At 35.2% G+C, this 20003-nt stretch overlaps 3 protein-coding genes and 1 pseudogene across 3 annotated transcripts in view; 3 read left to right on the top strand and 1 right to left on the bottom strand.

The window, feature by feature from the left end:
* The window catches only part of LOC127426127 (testis-expressed protein 264 homolog), a 107478-nt gene extending 100335 nt beyond the window's left edge, over positions 1–7143 (bottom strand). The window contains 2 exon segments of the mRNA XM_051672677.1: positions 6670–6969; positions 6971–7143. Of these exon segments, the coding sequence (XP_051528637.1) occupies positions 6670–6969; positions 6971–7018 (348 nt within the window). The 5' untranslated portion in view covers positions 7019–7143.
* A 1718-nt stretch (positions 7144–8861) lies between these two features.
* Positions 8862–10359, top strand: gpx1a (glutathione peroxidase 1a). The gene is made up of 2 exons (XM_051673230.1): positions 8862–9140; positions 9698–10359. Exons 1-2 carry the CDS (start codon positions 8916–8918, stop codon positions 10046–10048), a joined length of 576 nt encoding a protein of 191 aa, XP_051529190.1. The 5' UTR covers positions 8862–8915; the 3' UTR covers positions 10049–10359.
* A 4946-nt stretch (positions 10360–15305) lies between these two features.
* Positions 15306–16906, top strand: brk1 (BRICK1 subunit of SCAR/WAVE actin nucleating complex). Its single transcript, XM_051673420.1, has 3 exons — positions 15306–15473; positions 16025–16107; positions 16198–16906. Exons 1-3 carry the CDS (start codon positions 15356–15358, stop codon positions 16222–16224), a joined length of 228 nt encoding a protein of 75 aa, XP_051529380.1. The 5' UTR covers positions 15306–15355; the 3' UTR covers positions 16225–16906.
* A 1427-nt stretch (positions 16907–18333) lies between these two features.
* On the top strand, positions 18334–19415 carry LOC127426546 (histone-lysine N-methyltransferase SETMAR-like; annotated as a pseudogene).
* The last annotated feature ends 588 nt before the right edge of the window (positions 19416–20003 follow it).

The following is a 20003-nucleotide window of genomic DNA, read 5'->3' as shown; positions in this document are numbered from 1 at the left end:
CCTTAGTTGTTTGCTTTGCTTGATGCAGGCCAAAAATTTGCCCCTTCTGAAACACAGTAACATCTTTTCCACGACCACGGGATATGTCTTCCGACATGGTTGTTTAAGAAATGACAAGCTACACACTGCATCAGTTAGGGTTAAAAGAATTGTTGCCAGCTGAAACATATTAATCACTACAATAATGATCCAATCATAAGCTCTTAAGTATCTGCTTATTAAAATCCAAACGGCAACTTTTATTTGGCCAGGCAGTCCACATACACTCACATGAGCACTTTATTAGTAACACTATGGTCTTAATAAAGTTCCCGAAGTGGTCTTCTACTGTTGTAGCCCATGTGCCTCACGGTTTGAAGTGTTGTGCATTCTGAGATGCTATTCTGCTCACTACAATTGTACAGAGGGTTTATCTGAGTTACCATAGCCTTTCTGTCGGCTCGAACCAGTCTAGTCATTCTCCTTTGACCTCTCTCATCAACAAGGTGTTTTTGTGAACTGCCGCTCACTGGATGTTTTATTGTTTTTGGCACCATTCTGAGTAAACTCTAGAGAATGTTGTGCGTGAAAATCCCAGGAGATCAGCAGATACAGAAAAACACAAACCAGCCCGTCTGGCACCAACAATCAATGCCACGGTCAAAATCACTAAATTCACATTAATCCACAATGAAAAAATTAATGGGAAAAATATTTCCTGAACCAAGACAGCTGAAAAGTTGACGTGCACTGTTATATGCTGTATAATAAAATGGATGGTTCTGTTCCTGGATGCTAATAGGTCAATGCAGCCGAGCTAAAATACACAAAAAGTAACTATGAAACAAACACCTGTTCACCTAGCTACTGTGTGTAGCACCCACAGGGACCTCCTCTTAACCTTAGTTTACATGTCAGGGTTTTTATCGAAGGATGCTTTTTAAGAGTTTGCTTTATAAGTTAATGTTTTAATGAAAATTTGTGTCCTTAAAGGAATATTCCGGGTTCAATACAAGTTAAGCTGAATCAACAGCATTTGTGGCAAAATGTTGATAACCACAACAACAACAAAAATCGACTCGTCCTTCCTTTTCTTTAAAAAAGCAAAAATCTGGGTTCCAGTGAGGCACTTACAATGGAAGTGAATGGGCGCCAATTCTGTAACGTTAACATACTTTTTTGAAAGTATAGCCACAAGACATAAACAATATGCATGTTAACATGGTTTTAGTGTGATAAAATCGCTTACTTACCTTTTATAACCTTTTAAGTTACAGCCAATTTTACAACATCGTTGCCATGACGATGTAATGTCAACAAACCCTTAAACCCTAAAATTACTGTAAAATTGTCAATTTAAACAACCTTACAGCTCAAATAATACACAAGTTTTAACAGAAGAATTAATGCAAGTGCTTTTATAAAAGTGCTTTTATTAAAAGCTTCTGTCTTTAAACTAGGGCTGGGTATCGCCTGAACCACCTCACAATATGATACGTATTGCGATACACGTCACGATTCGATATATCGCGATACATCATGATTTCATGAATCTATTTAGCTTTTAATTTAAATTAATTTAGGTATAGTTCAGTTCTAATGTCCATTTTGCTTGCATACAGTATGAAAGAAATTATTTTTCAGCTAATGCTGTTATTCATTATACATTGTACACATACTTCTAACTTGTTAAATTACGAACATATCAATTTTATTTACTAGTTTTTCATCATTTTTGGTGACATTTTAGCTTTTTTTTTTTTTAAATGTGCCATGTACTTTATAAATAAAAATGGTGTAATGAAATTCCATATATTATATTGCATACATACAGTATATTGTTACACGTTTGTTTTTTACATGCCTAATTTGTACTATTTACAAGTATTTACTTAGATATGTAGAACAAGTGCTAAAATGGTACTGTCTCTTTAAGACCTGTGGCAGGGACTTTGACGGTAGTGTTTGTTTGGTCCAATGGTTTCTTTACAGCATCCATGCTATGTGTGATTAGAATGAAATGTTTCTTTTGTTGTTTTTGATATATAACTGACTGTAGAGTAGGGATGCTCCGATCCGATACCTGGATCGGTATCGGCTCCGATACTGAAGATTTTAGACAGATAGGGTATCGGTCTGACGAGCCCGATCAAAATCCGATACTGTGTGTTAGTCATGTTCGTTACTGTCAAGCTCCAAAAATGACATAAAAGAACCATAAAAACACCATTAAAGCAGTTCATATGACTCGTGCATTTTATTCAAAGCCATGCGATAGCTCTGTGAATTACAAAAGGCTGTGTTTAATAAGTAAATATATAGTATGCGCAGCGCCAGCGTGTTACTGAATGGTGCTGCTCTGTTGACACAAACTCAGGCACAGGCTGGTGATGCACTCGCGGCTATTTTTAGCCTTCACAACGGTGTGCAGTATTTGAGCGCTACTCAAGAACAGCATCTCAGATGTAGATGCTAAATAGTTCGGTTCACTTATAATATGCATTTAGAACGACACCGGAGGTGCATTTTACCAGAATTTGAATAAGAAGTGAATTAAACTACTGTGAACTTGCCTACAAACAGACACATACAGGACTTCCTGGAGAGTTCAGAATGTCAAAATAAAACCATGAGCGTTTAAAAAGTGCATGATTTAAATATATTACTGTTGTTTTTAAAATTAAAATTAAAAGTCAATAATAATAATATGAATCACAGTGTATTATTATTATTATTATTATTATTATTGTCATCATTAGTATTTGTTTACAATTTATTACAATATTTAAGTTGAATGGGTTCCAAAAAATAACTGTGTGAATGAAAAGTGGACTGATGTCTTACAACTAAATTGAACAAAAAAGTGATCTGAATCCTTTAAAGTCCAGATGCAAGTTGAAACATTTAAAAAAACAAAAACAAAAAAAAACACTGGTTTCTTTTCTACTGAAGACTTGAAGACTGGTATTACTGTTATACATTATCCAGTATACTAGTTAATATTAAAGTTTTTCTTAATAAGCTATACATTTATATTGAAATAATGTGTAGTTAGAGGTTTGTGTATCTTTACATATTAAAGAGTACTCCCAATTAGTTCCACACAATAATGTAAAGATATTCTAAACTGATTATGCAAAAAAACAACACTGGTATCAGCTTGGGATCGGTATCGGCCGATACTGAGATTTCCGATATCGGAATTGGATCGGAAGAGAAAAAGTGGTATCGGTGCATCCCTACTGTAGAGAACAGAAAGGATACTAAAAGAGACATTATTAAACAACCAATGGTTTCCTTAGATCTAGTCTTTGGACTCAGTGGCTAATCACAGACCCCATTTGTAGCAAATGGGAATCATTTATGCACATCTGATTTTTGGGGATTGCATATAGAAAGAAAGAGCAATCTTGGCATTTTAAGAATTGACATTGGGATCATACAAATGAAGATTAAGTAGAAAATCTATATTTTTGCCTGGCCCTAGATCCAAACGCGTGAGAGAGGTCCAGCATGTCCGTGAGAGAAACTGTGAATCCTGCAGGATTAATTTGTCTCTTTCATGCCTCATAGAAGCGTCTCTGACTGCACTGGAAATATCATGATATATCACGATACATGGATCTAAGTATCGATACTATATCGTTAGAAAAAGTATCGCGATATATCGATATTTGATTTTATCGACACAGCCCTTCTTTAAACCCTCCAAAAATTGGCCCAATTTACTTCCATTGTAAGTGCCTCACTGTAACCTTGATTTTTGTATTGTTTTTTAAAGAAAAGGAGGGACAATTCGAAATTAATTTTTGTGGTGATCAACATTATGCCACAAATGCTGTTGATTGAGCTTAACTTGTGTTGAACCCAGAATATTCCTTTAATATTAATTTATGTAGTAACATAAAAAATAAATGCAACAAGGCAAAAAAGGCTGTGCTGTATTGTGAATATAGTAATTGAATATAGGGTTGCAGACACTCCGTTGGCTATATTCCCAATAAAGTACGGTCTCTCATACTTAACTGATTCAATAAACACTTTTCTGCACACTTAGTGATAACTGAACATGAAAGTGATTCAACCCCAAGTGCAGCCAGAGCCAACAAAGATCCAATGATAAGTTACAGAAGTTGTGATATAAGCTAATTTATATTCCCTGAAAGTGCAATAAAGTAAGGTCAAACTGACTAGGCACACAGCATAATTTTTTCCCTTTTTACTTTCCTCTTTAGAGCTCAAGTTCAGTCTGCCTAAGGCTCATGCAATAATAACAGAACCCTCAAACCTTTCTCTAAAGTCAAACTTTGGCCACTTCGATCAGCTACTTCTGTTTGACATGATCCAACATCTTTCCACACAAAAAGTTCTTACTTGTCGAGGTTTAGAAATTGCTCTATATTTGCCCTATTGTGCCCACATTGTTGAGCAAACTCCCAATCAATATGAAAGGTCACCACGCCAGTTACATTTAAACCGAACCTTACAGCATACCACTTGAGAATTCACCTCCTCTACAATGCCTACTTAAAGGAATAGTACATTGGTCAAAAACTGGTTTTATTATGTAATGGCCATAACTACTTATCTGGTTTTAGTAATGATGTACTCACACTGTGAGATGCATTTTGCAATAAGGAATATGAAAATAATATCTATATGGCAGCCAAATTTAAATATTCAAATCCATTTATCATGATTACATACAAATATTAGAACATACAAACATATTCCACCCCCACATGGTCAACTGTGTTATAAGCATAACTGTACAAAATTACTGTATTAATATCTCCATCTAGTGGAACATCAGGATAACAAACGCCATACTGTCCAAAATGACCTAAATTAATTTTAAAGGGATATAAACAGAACAAATCTCTCAATCTTAAAAACCTCTTTTGAAACTTTTGATTCAGATTAACCTACTTAGGAACAAACAAACAGAACTCTAATTTAAATTAAAGGAATTCATTATAATCTATTTGAAGCAATTTACCTCCATCAGGGAATTAAAGTGTAATGCATAGATAATGTATTGGATGTGCTGTGCTCTGCATACTGAGCGTTTTAAAAACAGGAAACAGCACGGGTTGCTTTAAACTCACACTTAAACAGCCACAATGCAAACATGCTCTCTTATTGACACCTACTAATGTAATTATGTTATTCATACATTACTACATTATATATCTGCATTTTCATTAGTCCGTCTCACATTTTAGAGTATGCACGGAGCAATTAGAAGTGTACACACTATGTGTGCAGTTTTAAATGTTGGCTGCAGGTGTTTCTTCATGCCTGCACAATATACTAAATGCACATGCATTAAGGAAGAAAACAATGTGCAAATCACACTAATGGTGAGTAATTCAGCAATGGGGGAATATACAGTGGCAAGAAAAAGTATGTGAACCCTTTGGAATTACCTGCATTTATGTGTAAATTTGTCTTAAAATCTGTTTTGATCTTTGAAGTTACAATAATGAACAAAATACACAATCTGTCTTAACTAATAACACACAAATTATTGTATTGTTCTTGTACATATTACATATATCATTCAAACATTCACAGTGTAGGTTGGAAAAAGTATGTGTACCCCTAGACTAACGATGTCTACAAAAGCTAAATAGAATCAGGAGTTGGCAAATCTGGCATCGGATTAATGAATCGAGATTGAAGGTTTGGGTTAGAGCCACTATGACTTATAAAAATCACTCAAACATTTTGAGTTTGATATTCACAAGAAGCATCTGCTGACGTGGACCATGCTTCGCAAAAAAGGAGATCTTAGAAGACCTACAATCATGAATTGTTGCTTTGCATTAAGCTGGTAAGGGTTACAAAGTTATTTCGAAGAGCTTAGATATTTATTAGTCCACAATTAGACAAATTGTCTATAAATGGAGACGATTAAGTACTGTGGCTACTCTCCCTAGAAGTGGCCGTCCAGCCAAAATGACTCAAAGGGCACACAGGAGAATGCTCAATGAGGTAAAAAGGACCCTAGAATGACAGCTAAAGACTTGAAGGAATCATTGGAACTGGTTAACATCTCTTTTCATGACTCTACTATATGGAAAACATTAAACAGGCACGAAGAAATACTGAAATAATATTTTATTTTATAGATCAATATATTATTTATCTGTCTATCTATCTATCTATCTGTATGTCTATCCTGTGCAGATATTTTTTACAGCATTTATTAATCTTTGTTAATGTTAGTTAATAAAAAACAATTGCTAATTTTTAGTTCATGTTATTTCATAGTGCATTAATGAATGTTAACATTTACAACTTTTGATTTTAAAAATCTATTACTATATGTTTAAATAAACATTAACCAAGATTAATAAATGCTGTAAGATTATTGTTCATGTTAACTGATGTTGTTAACTAATGTAAACTAATGGAACCATATTGTAAAGTGAAATATAATATATATATATACACTTGTTCTAAAGCATTCGTTAATAAATAAAAAATCATAAAAATGTACTACACTGTACTTCGTGTCTATCTAGATTATCTTTTCATTTCAGATTTATGGGGTTGCAATAATATTCTAATAAGAAGCTGTCATACACTTATATCAGAGTGTCATAGCAATAAAGGGTTCCAAACCGGTCCCATCAAGATGCACCTGTGTGGCCCAAATCATGCATTCAAATTAAGTCTTCTCACCTTCTTTGGATCATCATAGAAGATCCCAATGGATGTCAGTTTTGGTGCAATGCTGCAGCTCTCTTTGAACAGTGATCCACAGTCTTTATAATGTCCAACTTTATATTTATAGCCTATAGAGATGCCCTTAATGGGGGGTAAACCAGTCCTGATATGGATTACTGTGGTCAGTCCAGAGTACAGAATATAACATACTGCTACGATAAAAAGCCCTAGACAGAATATGCCTATGAAACTCAACATCTGCCATTCCCACATGTCTGCCGACTGCTTTACTGTGAGGTAAATGTGCAAAATAACAACCGTGGACAGCTTTAATAGAAAATAACAGTCTCCCTGGTTTATTCATTCAGCAAACCATTCGGGCTGTAAGAGTTTTGTCGATCGACTGCATTAGTTAAATGTGAAATGGACTCAGATCAGTTGATTTTCGGAAGCGCAAATACATTTCCCTAAACACAGAACATGTTGAGCTCAAGCATCTTGGACTGAACCATTCGCTTGTTTTAGGGGTGTGATCGACTTACTAAATTAGATTGAGTTTCATATTTCTGTTACTCTATTACCATATGCCAATATGCCGTACTTGTTCGTTTAATTTTATGATGTCTGTCATTCAACTGTTTAAAGGTTTTACATATCTATACTCCCTTTGAAAAAAAAGGAGGAAAAAAAAAAAAAAAAAAAGGCTTTTATTTTGAAATTAGAAAGCGTAGCCTTCAGCGGATATAAAGACAGCAAAGAGCCAGCCTAAACTCTATGGACGGCCAAATTACTTCAAACTGAATTATTATATAATTATTTAAATATATTCTTAAATACATAATGCAATGTTTAAATTATAAAATAATTAAATTAATATCTAAATCACTAAATAAATCAATAAGTGTCCCTTGCATTTCATTTTAGCATTAGTTTGCGTCCATTTTCATTTTAGCATTATCTTTAAGTTGATTTCTTATTTGCGCATGAGGTATGAGCTTCCTGTCTTCATTTTCAGGGTTACGACTCGACACGTCACTCAACGACAGTAGGCGTCACCTTTCAAAGAAGGACGTCCTCTTCCATAATGACCTTCTCTCACAGATTCAACACCCAAGCCAATGTAAAGGTCATTAACATAATTTATTTCGGCCAACATTTATCTTACATTCTCTAAATGTGTTAAATAATAATAATAATAATAATAATAATAAAAGTGATTGTCCACTGTTTGCTTGTCAACTTTATCTGCAAATCTCTTATTGTAACAAGCTTAGCCATAAACTCACTAAACAGAAAGTCAAAATAAATAAATAAATAAATAAAATTCGGTTTTAAAAGGTGACGCCCATTGTCGCTGTGTGACGTGCCTACAGCTATTACCCTGAAAATGAAAATGAAAAGACATGAAGCTAATTTCTTAAATAAAAAATCAACCCCAAGATAATGCTAAAATGAAAATGGACGCAAACTAATGCAAAAATTAAATACAAGGGGCATTTCATGATTTTAATGGTTTAATGATTTGTTTAATTATTTTCTTAGATTTTTTAAACAATCTCATTATGTATTTTATGATTTATTTACATTTCAGTAATTTGGCCCTCCATATAAACCAACATTAAAATAAAGCACATAACTAAAGTTACAAATATAAAATAACATAAAATAAAGATACAAATAAATAAATAAATACTTCTTATCAAGGGGTTGCTTACATTTGTTTCAGGGTATAGCTGCAGACATTGCTCCAAAAAGTGGCGTGAGCCCCAAATCGCCACTGAAGTTATAGGGAGCCCTAAACCTAACCCTTTCCCTAACCATAACCTTTAGTGAAAGAAACGGCCCCTTTTGGATTTGGCGCAACCCCCTTTTGGAGTACCCCTCCCCGTTTAGGAGCAACTCCGCCCTCTTTGGGAGATCCCGCCTCCATTTGGAGGTCTCCGGCCTGCAGCTATACCTTCTTGATGTCAGATCAGAATATGAACAAAAAGATAAATTGCAAATGTGTATAATGGCACCTTAAAATGTATATTTATGAGATTTCATAACAAATGTAATTATTAATTTAATTATTTAGTTAAGTAATAAGCCTTCATAAAACCTCTATCATTCTTTGTCCACCCACGCACACTGTACACATGCACTTCCTTGATTTTTATGATATGCGCCTCCCCTGTGCTTCAAGGTTCAAGGTTCAAGGTTTTTCCTTGATAAACTGTAATTTCGTACTTCGCGCTACTTAGTAAGCTTCACGTCTAAGCATGGCAGGGAACATGAAGAAGTTTTATGATCTGTCCGCCAAACTTTTGTCTGGGGAAGTGCTGAATTTTGCCTCGCTGAAAGGAAAAGTTGTGCTTATTGAAAATGTAGCGTCGCTCTGAGGCACAACAGTCAGGGACTACACTCAGATGAACGAGCTCCACAGCCGATATGCGGATCAGGGGCTGGTTATCCTGGGTGCTCCCTGCAACCAGTTCGGACATCAGGTGAGACTTCCAAGTCTTCAGTATATGGGTGATTCTTCGATTACCGTTTTTACTTCCACTAGCATTGTTTTAAAGACCAACAAAATAATCTTTTTCAAAAGGAAATATAGCTTAGAATAGATTTAAACTTTTTATTGTGCCTATTTAATTACATTTTCCTCATTTTTACGTTTGTTGAAAGGTTACATTTCCCTATATATGTTTTTATTTTGAGCATGTTCCCTACCTAGAGTTTTTAACTTTTTCTTTATAGTTAATTAAATAAAAAAGTGTTATAATGATGAAACTTCTACTTTCCTAAGAACAAAAGTAAAGGGGGCTTACATATTTCACAATCATTAGTGACTTTATTTACAATTTAAGGGGATCATGGCAGTTTTAGCTTTAGTTTTGGTTATGATCATGCTGAACTCTATATTATAGAAACTCTATCATTATATGGACTCTACATTAAACAGTGATAATGCATAATACCAGAATTGTTAACTGATTTTATGATCATGTGCTGTTATCTGTTTTATTACTTAATACATTGTGCAATTTTGGTTGCTTAACAGGAGAACTGCAAGAATGAAGAAATCCTGCTCTCTCTGAAATACGTCCGTCCTGGAAATGGCTTCGAGCCCAAATTCCAGCTTCTAGAGAAGCTGGAAGTAAATGGTCAGAATGCCCACCCTTTGTTCGTGTTCCTCAAAGAGAAGCTGCCTCAGCCTAGTGACGACTCCATTTCTCTGATGACTGATCCCAAGTTCATCATCTGGAGTCCCGTGAACAGGAATGACATCTCTTGGAACTTTGAGAAGTTCTTGATTGGACCGGATGGAGAACCACTGAAGCGCTACAGCCGCAGGTTCCTCACCATCGACATTGAGGCCGACATCCAAGAGCTTCTCAAGAGGGCGAAGTAAACATCTTGGCCTCCTGGTGTTGTGGGCAAGCAAGATAGTGACCATAAGCTGCCGTCCATTGCCTATCACATGTAACCAGTGCTACTGAGATAAGATTGTTGTTTGATTCAGGCCAACTGTGCAGACATGGTTAGAGTGCGACTGTGTTTTAGACTGTTTACTCAATGACGATTCTTCCTAAAATCCTTCTGAGGGAAGTCTCTGATGTAAATGTAAATGTTTATTACAACAATTGCATTTTGACCATGAACTGCAGAGCTCAGCTGTAATCTTGCAACTTTTTATTGAAAAATAAACACTTCTAAAAAATTCCCTGTTGTTCCTCATTTCCTTGTCTTCAACACCGAAAAAGCTGAAGTAGTGCGAAAGCTAAACTTTTCTACATTTTCACTTCTACATTTTCTCTTCTGTGTTGATTTAATTTTACCTCACAAATGATGTGTCTTGTATGGTGTCTGTGGTGTAGCACTGAGCCATTAGATTTTGCAGACACAATGACAAAGCAAAAATGATTTGCCACATATATAAGGGTATTTTTACCTTTACGAGAGCATATTTTTAACTGTATGTCATACTCACATATGTATAATAATTGTAATCTATAAAAAGAAATCAGTTCAACTCATATTTTGTATTAGAATATATTTAACTAGGCCTAGAATAAAATATATGAGATGATACAAACAAAACTTTTTTACAGGGACATTTTTTGCCCCCATATTTTATATTTTGGGGGATTTTTTTCTCGGTGGCATTTTTGCCCCAAGCCCCTTTTAATGTCTGGCCCTGGTGGTATCTAGTTATTTACAAAATATTACAATAACAACAGTATTCACACTTATTAACCCTTTAATCTTGGATTGGCCCGCGCCAACATAAAAATTATTATCAAAATATTAATAACTAGAGTCTTGACCAACACAAAATAACTATCATTTTAAAGCTTAGAAGCTGTACATTAAAATTAATGTAGGCATTATGACCAACACTGAACAAGTGCTCTGAAATTGGTAGACATATCACAAGTTTTCCATTTTGATAATTTATTAATAATTTTGCACTATACATATTATTGTAATCTGTAAAAACACCAGACTGATCAAATAGACATTTGTCATAAGTCGTTGAAAAGCTCTCAAAGAGTAAAATACAACAAGCCTATTTTTTTTACTCACAGATAAATATGTAGCAAGTAATAGCTAAGTACATGTCTTTGACATACATGTTACATGTAAACAGGTGTTGCCACGTTTTCGCTTATAACTTCACAAAAAATAAACAGACCGTAAAATGTTACATACTATTACTTAGAGGCAATTATCTTTAAAACGAGCCCACACACACAGCTTAATCGGATGCATAGATCATTAGATAGTCCGCATGAAGCCCAGTGTGCACACAGCACATAATGTGCTATCTGGCTAAAAACAGGTTAGGTTTCCTGGATCAGATGACTGCATCGGAAATTATTTAGTACGTTGTCCAACTTCATTAGGATTCAGATCGCTGCAACCAGAGGAGGAAGTCTTCTAAATATGGGCAGAGAGGATCATTCACTCTAATTACAAATGGCCACCAGGAGATGGCGCCAAGTACATGACACAGACTCAGTAACGGCTCAAATGACACAGAATGGAACTGAATGAGATCTCGTTACTCATGCCTGCATGCTTTGGAGAGAGAAAATACCTTTATTTGCATGTGTAATTAGTTCTTATATACAATTACTATGTTTTATTTGTTTGGAGAGGCTTTTGGACACTTGGGGACGTTTTTGGACACTAGGATAAATCTTTTTTGAAAAGCTATAACTTTTGATTGCTTTGTCATGTCAACACAAAATTTTACTCAATTACAGTTATTTACACTCTTGAGATATATAATATCAAATCAGAAAAATAAGAAAAACAGTTAATTTTGGCTCATGTTTCTTAGGCTGAGATTCTCATAATTTATCATAATCATAATTTAACAAAAATTTGAAATGCTTTCTTTAAAATAATACCAGACATTTGACCCTCTTTGTTTTTTTGGTTTTTTTTTTTTTTTGTTTTTGTTTTTTTTAAAAGTTATAAGCCTTTAATTATGGGCATGCCATTGAAACAGGAAATCTATAAAAACACCTTCAGTGTCACATATTCCCTGTTTTTTGTATTGACTTTTATGTTGAAATACTGGTTTAGTTCCCTGTTCCTGTTTCCTGTTAGTTTTGTAGTCCTTTGTAGTTCTATTCATGATTGGTTTTCCCCTGATTGTTTCCCCAGGTGTTCCTCGTTCTCTTGTTTTCCCTTGTGTAATTAAGCCCTTGTTTGCCCCTGTTTTTTTTTTTTTTTTTTTTTTTTTTTTGGTTAGTCTTCATCTGTATTATGCTGTGCTTTGTTCCTTGTGTTTTGTTTCATTCTGTTCTGAGTTACCTGGTTTACCTTTATTTTATTAAAAAGGCTGCATTTAGATCCTCGTTCCTCTCCTGTCTCATCACATTCAGAGCTTAAAGGGTTAATAACTAGTTTTATTTTGAAATATTAGCTGCAACAATTTTAGAATACATTATATTTCTTAGCTTTGTATTTACAATCCTACAGTTAAGAAATATTTTTACCACCAATGACCGTTTTACTCCGGGCCAGTCATACAGTTTTTTTTTTGTTTGTTTGTTTGTTTTTGTAAGAGAAACAGACCAAGGTTGACCAAATGCATAGAAAAAAAATGGTGCATAATAGGCCCTGAATGGGGTGGTTTAAATTTAATCAGATTTGAGGTGTTGATTTCTATATGGAAATAGGCTACATTTATCTAAACAAGGAATTGAGAATTAATTGCATTGACCGTTTATTTCTAAAGTACATAAACATATATTCATAATGTAATAAACTGAGCAATCAAAAACACTTTCTGCTAAATTATTCAATTGTCTCTAAACAAAAAGAGAGTAAAAAATAAGATACTTGATGTCACTCAATGATAACTACAAACCATGCTCCACCAAACTGACATCACAGTCAAAAGTGAAATCATAATCCCATTCAGTCTCCAGAACTGTGTCAAGCAAGAAGGAATAGTCAGTGCTGTGACTATAAAGTGGTCTGTACTTTCTTCTTCCACATCAGTATTCTCACTTCCTGTTTGTTCTCCTTGGTCTACAGATTCTGGGATCTTATGCTGTACTGATCTACCGCACACACGGTTTAGCTCAATCTCAAACTCCAGCTTTGCCTCCGGATCCTCGCACGTCTGAACACAGAGGAGAAAATAAGTTTACGAAAGCTTTTATCACTTGCAAGTCTCATTCCTGACATGATCTTGTTGATAATAAAAATACACCTGGCTACCACTGACCAAGGAACTGACTTAGTCTGCAGCACAGAAAGTCTTCATTCCTATTTTTGGAGAACGACCTCAATTATTAGTTGCATAATTAGTTACACATTTATTACTGACATATACTGTATATTAAAGGAGAGTACGCACCCAAAACATCTGCAATCTTGTCCCTCTGTCCAGTGGTCAAATACATATTGTTCTTCCTGGGACAACCTAACGAAGCTGCAGTTAAGATGGTCACAGATGTGGCCAAGGGAGAAGTTACTGACCGCTTCTGAGATGTTTGGAGACAATGATGAGAAATACTCAGGAACCTCTTCTGTTGCCTGATCCAAAAAAAAAAAAAAAAAAAACTTTGGATATGTACCATAATACTGTAGTATTCTATAAAATAGCTTGAAATTGCCATGTTAATACCATGGTAAATTAATATGATCATTATTCAATAGGCTACCATATTAAAGTCCCATAAAGTACCATACAGCATAGTGCTTTTTTCTAATAAGGCAATATCCTTAAAAAAAGGTCACGCATTTGTATTTATACAGAAATGTAATCTTTAAAAAAAAAAAAAAAAAAAAAAATGAGCATTAATAAAGGCCTGTGCATTGTCATATTAGTGTAATATGTATTAAATACATTTACTTGCTATTAAAAAAGGAGTTTTTATCCATTTAAACTTTGTTGCTTATTGGATAAATTGAAGGCTGGTCCGTTATGAAATCTTGAGATCTGTTACGAACACGCACGTGTTAAGCTGTCTGTTTATAACGTGCATCAGAATAGTTTTTATTTTTCTGGTTTTGAATTTTTTTTTCTGCATTCTAAAGTCACATAAATCAGCCACCAATATACAGCCATGAAATTGTGAAGATTTCATCTTATAAAATCAAATAAAAAATAAATTAAACAAATTTGTGTATTTATGCATCTATATATGTATTTGCCCTATATAATAATAAATATGTACAGTATATATTATTATAACTAATATATATATATGTTTTAATTAATTGTATGTATGATCAACTATTATTTAGTAATTTGTAAAAAAAATATAATAATTTTATTTTATTCTAATATTAGTAGTGCTATTTTTAGTACTATTTTTAGCATTACTACAAGTATATCACATCATTTGTTTTATTTATTTATTTAACATGAATTCATTTATTTATTTTTTTTGTCTAATAGCATTCCTCATTTTACATTGCATATTTGTGTTTGTATTTTCATTTTGTCCCTCCATACTTTCCAGCATTAAAGGAATAGTTCACCCAAAATGGAAAAATCTTTCATCATTTACTCATGCCATCCCAGATATGACTTTCTTTCTTCTGCAGAACACAAAAGAAGATTTTTAGAAGAATATCTCAGTTCTGTAGGTCCATGCAATGCAAGTGAAACTCCAAAAGCTCCAAAAAGCACATAAAGGCAGCATAAAAGCAACCCTCTCCAGTGGTTTCTGAAGCGATCTAATCAGATTTGGGTGTGAACAGACCAAAATGTAACTATAAATCTTAACATCAGCAGTCTCCGTGACAATCATGATTTCAAGCTCACACAAATTAATCGAGCTTGAAATCATAATCGTGCCTAGAGACTGCAATGGCAAGTTGTACAGTGAAAAAGGAGTTGCGTTTTAGTCTGTTCTCATCCCAAACCAATTTAGATATCTTCAGAAGACATGGATTAAACCACTGGCATGGATTACTTTTATGCTGCCTTTAAGTGCTTTTTTGGAGCTTCAACGTTTTGGACCTCATTCACTTGCATTGCATGGACCTACAGAGCTGAGATATTCTTCTAAAATCTTAATTTGTGTTCTGCAGAAGAAAGAAAGTCATACACATCTGGGATGGCATGAGGGTGAGTAAACGATGAAGGAATGTTCTATTCCTTTAACTGTACGTGAGTCAGTCTCTATGCAGCAGGCGGCGCTCATTTCTTCTGACACATACAGCGGCTAAAGCTAACTAGCTCACGATGGCCGGACAAGAGGATCCAGTGCAAAGGGAAATTCACCAAGACTGGGCCAATCGGGAATACATCGAAGTCATCACCAGCAGCATTAAGAAAATAGCCGATTTCCTCAATTCCTTTGGTAAGATGCAGAAGCTGCAGCGCGTCGTCTAATTTTACTCGATTTATTATGCTATCTCTCATGCTAGCATGCTAATCGAGAGATGTGCGTCATTGGCTGCGGTATGTGTGAAAATATGTGGGTTATTTACGACTATTTTGGATTTTTTTAATGCTGTTTAGGACCCCACCGTATCAGAATACGTGTCTATATATGTTGGAGAAGCAATTTATTCGACTTGAGAATAGATAGAGTCAGGGGCGTAGATTCCAGTGGGGTTGGGGTAGGGAGGTAACCCCCCTCCCAATAATCAAAACAAGCACTTACAACAAGCAATATTTATACTATTATCAATGGAAATATATAAATGCTTAACGCTGCAATAATTTGACGCTTTGATATAACCAAATGAGTCACTTATCACAGTGTTTATTTGTAAATTCCTTGTTTTTTTGGCAATGTAATTTTATTTCTCTTTATAGTAGGCAAATATTTTTGTGTCGAGAAATTACGGCCTTTCTGTATGCAACCATTCCTCTATCAGTGTATTGCTGACATGTCTTTCTTTTCAGATATGTCCTGCAGGTCCCGTTTAGCCACTTTAAATGAGAAACTTACCGCTCTGGAGAGGAGGATTGAGTACATAGAAGCCAGGGTAAATTATTTACAAAAGTTTGTTGGAATATCTAGTCTTGGATTGTTTGATGTTTAAACATCGAATTTGTTGTCTGTTTTGTCTCTTTAGGTCACAAAAGGGGAAACTTTGACTTAAACATCACTCTGGGTCCATGACGAGGACAGGATGACTACAGACATTCCCCTCCTGTCTATATTTACATTCATTATTCAAACTGAATTCCAGCTGGTTGGCTCTTGTGCATCAGTTCATTTATGTATGGGACCATTGTGATGCTAAAAACAGATTTTGGTTCTTCCTCATTTTATGCCTGATTATGGCTGATATCATGCTATATCTGGACCTCCATTTTTTAAAATCTTTTAGATAACTTGTTACTGTCTCTGTTGTGCTTTCTTATGCAAACAGCCCTATGTAGTGTGTATTTTGATTCTGACCTGGTTTTAAAACCATGAAATACAAAATATATTAATGGTAATGCAAAGCTAGACTGAAATTACCTTGGATAAACACATATTTTGCCTTGATTTTTGTTTTTTTCTATTCATGAAAAAATAAAAAGTTTTTATTTTTCCCATTTTACCAGAGTCTTTTCTGTTATTGTTAAATTCAAAAATAAGTGTTTGAAATACATTGCTGCCTGCTGTACATTTATCATGCTACAAACTTCTGCACATGAGAGATGCGAGTTAGAGGTGGGAGTGGATGGAAAGCACTTAAGTGCCAATTAGACTGTTTTTAAAGCGGTCTCTGCTTCTTGTTGTATCTGGTATGATATTGTTTTTGTGATTAAACATTAAAAAGCTCAGTTAAACCAGCCATGTCTATATCGTTTTATTTGAATGCTTTGGACAGGGTTCCCACTGTGATGGAAAACATGTAAATAACAGGGAAGTTTTAGAAAGTGTTTTTCATTCCTGGAAGAGTCTGGGAAATTATTAATATTATGGTGTAATGACCACATTTATATATATATATATAAGGTTCTCTTCGAGTAAAGAATAGGTCCTTTATTTTTAATTTTTTTATATTTCAATGATTGTTCACCCTCATGTAATTTTATTTCAGTGTTGCTAATGTGTTGAGTTGGTAATATTTTGATTATATTTTTAAAGAGCTAAAAAAACTGAAGCACTTTTTTCTGGCAGCTCATGAATTCATATTGTGAATTTATGTCAATACATGGTAACTGCAGCTTATTCTTAAAAAGCAAAAGTGTTTGTTATTAATCATTATACAGTGTAGGAGCAGTCACATAGTAGAAAATAGGTTATGCTAATTATAACATGATATAAAATCTGCCAGAGGTGGGGGATTTGTTTTGACTAGCCATATTCACAATCTTACTGTTTTAGTTGATCATAACGTAAAGTAACTGATCAATTAATCAGCAGTAGAAAAATGGCAACATGCCAAAACATTTAACCTCGCGCAACTCCGCGTACACATGCGTGGACGTTGTATTTGGGCTACGCTATATGCAACGCATAATTTTATTTTATTTAAATCAACTAATCTCAGTTCAGGACACTGTCAGTAAGTGGTTAAACTTTTGTCAGATGGAGTCATGTGACAAAACAACATGGCGCCGATCACAATGGAGTTTGTCTTTGGCAGAAACACCAAACTACATCTGGTTAGAAACCTAATTAAGTTTTTAAATTGAAACCTGTTTGAGGCAAAAGATTAGAGTCACTAGTTTGATCCGCTATGCCATTTTTAAAATTTAAGTGATTTATCGTGAAACGCCACGCTGCTAAACACAATGTCCACTAATCTGTACAATTGCACCAGGTTTTCATTAGAAATCTTTATATTTTTATTTTATTTTAGACTTTTTAAAAGAGGACTGCTCTGACATTAACATACATATCCCAATTAATTTCATATCCAACATCCCATGAAAATATCCCATTTGCCTCCTAGTTTACTGGGATGCTTCCAAACAAAGTAAAATAATGTGTGCTTGTATACTGTAAAAACCGATGGTTCCAATGTTGCAACATTTTTCCTAAAATAAACATTAATTAACATCAGGATATTTATAACAAGTCGCCTCCTAAAACACCTTTAAATCAAATAGGAAAAACATCATCAAGAAAATATATCATCAATATAAATGCTTGGGTCTCTGACGATACGTGAGTGGACTTTTATTTTGAATAAACCAGTGTTTAGATATCATGTAGCATTTCCGTTTGCTCACATGGACACTTTGATATTCATAACAAACCAGTGGGAATGATGCTGTCTTTCACACTAGAGTCTAATGGTATAGAGAATGTCCCCATTTTGATTGAGAGCAGTGTCCCGAAAGAGGCTTTTTCCAACTTTCAGGTAACGCCATTATGTTTTATCCTCCTTGTTTAAATTTCACACTCTATATATGTCTTAATGACGGTAAAGAAGATGTATATCCATTTATTTACATGCTGTGTGTAGTTATGCAACACCACCACTAGATGGAAGCACATTCATATAGTTTTACACTGAACTCCAAGTCAATCTCCCTTAGTATGCACCAGAGAATGTACAAGGACCAGGCTGTGATCTTGATTCTAGTGCAGTGACCCTCCCAGGCTGTTCTTGTCGTACCCAGTCCTGCCTTCCCAATAGCTGCCCCTGCCTGTGATTCGGCCAGACGTACAACAGCGAGGGACTTCTGAACCAGCATCAAGAGGAGGGCGGCTACAGCAGGCCTGTGTTTGAGTGCAATGCCTTATGTGCCTGCAGCAAGTCCTTCCAAAACCATGTGGTCCAAAATGGGATCAAGGTCTGCTTTGGTGTCTTCAGCACCAAGGACAAAGGCTTGGGTTGGAGACTCTAGAACGCCTCCCTTGTGTCCGCTTTGTGTGCGAGTACGCAGGGGAAATCATCAGGCCTCACGAGGCACATCACCGCCAGCTGTCCCAGTCTCCCAATGATATGAATTACATCATCACTGTTCAGGAGCACAGTGGAGGAGACAGGGTCACCCAGATGTTTTTAGACTCTCAATGTGTGGGAAATGTGGGAAGGTTCATCAACCACTCATGCCAGCCCAACCTGGTCAAGGTGCCGGTACACGTGCCCTCAATGTTGCTCAGACTCGCTCTGTTTGCGAACCGACATATAGAGCGGTGTGAAGAACTGGCCTTTGACTATGCTGGTGGACTCAACAGCAACACAGACGAACAGAAATGGGATAGAGTGCCACGCAAGACTCAGACATGGCCTGCTGGTGGAAAAATGCAACAGAGAAAAGCCTGTTATTGTGGGGCTTCAAATTGCTCAAGCTTTTTACCATTAGATATCTCAGTTCTCAATTAAAAACAGTGTTATTAGCAGTGTAAATCTGCCCTGGCTTCGGATATTCTCCATTTAGTTTAAGACCACATCCACTGTAATCCGTTTAAAGGCATAGTTCACCCAAAAATGAAAATTCTTATCGTTTACTCACCCATATGTCATCCAAGATTTGCAAGACTTTTTTTCTCATGCAAAACACAAATTAAGATTTTTAGAAGAATATTTCAGCTCTGTATGTCCATACTATGCAAGTGAATGGTGGCCAGAACTTTGAAGGTCCAAAAAGCATATAAAGGCAGCATAAAAGTAATCCAAACGACTCCAGTGGTTAAAGCCATGTCTTCAGAGGTGATATGATAGATATGGGTGAGAAACAGATCAATATACAAGTCATTTTTTATGATCAATCTCCACTTTCACATTCTTCTTCTTTTGATTTTGGCGATTCACATTCTTTGTGCATATCACCGCCTACTGGGCAGGGAGGAGAAATTATAGTAAAAAAGGACTTAAATATTTATCTGTTTCTCAACCAACACCTCTATCATATCACATCAGAAGATATGGATTTAACCACTGGCGTCGTGTGGATTACTTTTATGCTGCCTTTATATGCTTTTTGGACA

The sequence above is a fragment of the Myxocyprinus asiaticus genome, chromosome 35 (genome assembly GCF_019703515.2).
Source record: "Myxocyprinus asiaticus isolate MX2 ecotype Aquarium Trade chromosome 35, UBuf_Myxa_2, whole genome shotgun sequence".
NCBI lineage: Eukaryota > Metazoa > Chordata > Actinopteri > Cypriniformes > Catostomidae > Myxocyprinus > Myxocyprinus asiaticus.
Note: the sequence above shows the minus strand (reverse complement) of the source record. Positions and strands in the feature narration are given on the sequence as shown.